The sequence below is a fragment of the Pteropus alecto genome, unplaced genomic scaffold (genome assembly GCF_000325575.1).
Source record: "Pteropus alecto unplaced genomic scaffold, ASM32557v1 scaffold313, whole genome shotgun sequence".
NCBI classification, from domain to species: Eukaryota; Metazoa; Chordata; class Mammalia; order Chiroptera; family Pteropodidae; genus Pteropus; species Pteropus alecto.
This window is the reverse complement of record NW_006434832.1, coordinates 648401-648699: the sequence shown is the minus strand read 5'-3', so window position 1 is coordinate 648699 and position 299 is coordinate 648401. Positions and strand designations below refer to the sequence as shown.

At 68.9% G+C, this 299-nt stretch overlaps 1 protein-coding gene across 1 annotated transcript in view; it reads left to right on the top strand.

Annotated features, from left to right (window-relative positions):
• FAM171A2 (family with sequence similarity 171 member A2) overlaps window positions 1-299 on the top strand; it is a 9116-nt gene that overhangs the window by 7837 nt on the left and 980 nt on the right. The window contains exon 9 of the mRNA XM_025045608.1: window positions 1-297. This exon is cut by the window's left edge and continues 754 nt beyond it. Coding sequence (XP_024901376.1) covers window positions 1-297 — 297 coding nt within the window. The remainder of the gene's footprint in view (window positions 298-299) is intronic.

The following is a 299-nucleotide window of genomic DNA, read 5'->3' as shown; positions in this document are numbered from 1 at the left end:
GGCAGCGGGGGTGGCAGCGGCGAGGGCTGGGGGGGCGGGCGCTCAGCGCCAGTCAGCGGCTCGGTCACCATCCCGGTGCTGTTCAACGAGTCCACCATGGCGCAGCTCAACGGAGAGCTGCAGGCTCTGACCGAGAAGAAGCTGCTCGAATTGGGCGTGAAGCCCCACCCGCGCGCCTGGTTTGTGTCCCTCGATGGGCGCTCCAACTCTCAGGTGCGCCATTCCTACATCGACCTGCAGGCGGGCGGCGGCGGCCGGAGCACGGATGCCAGTCTGGACTCGGGCGTAGACGTGCACGA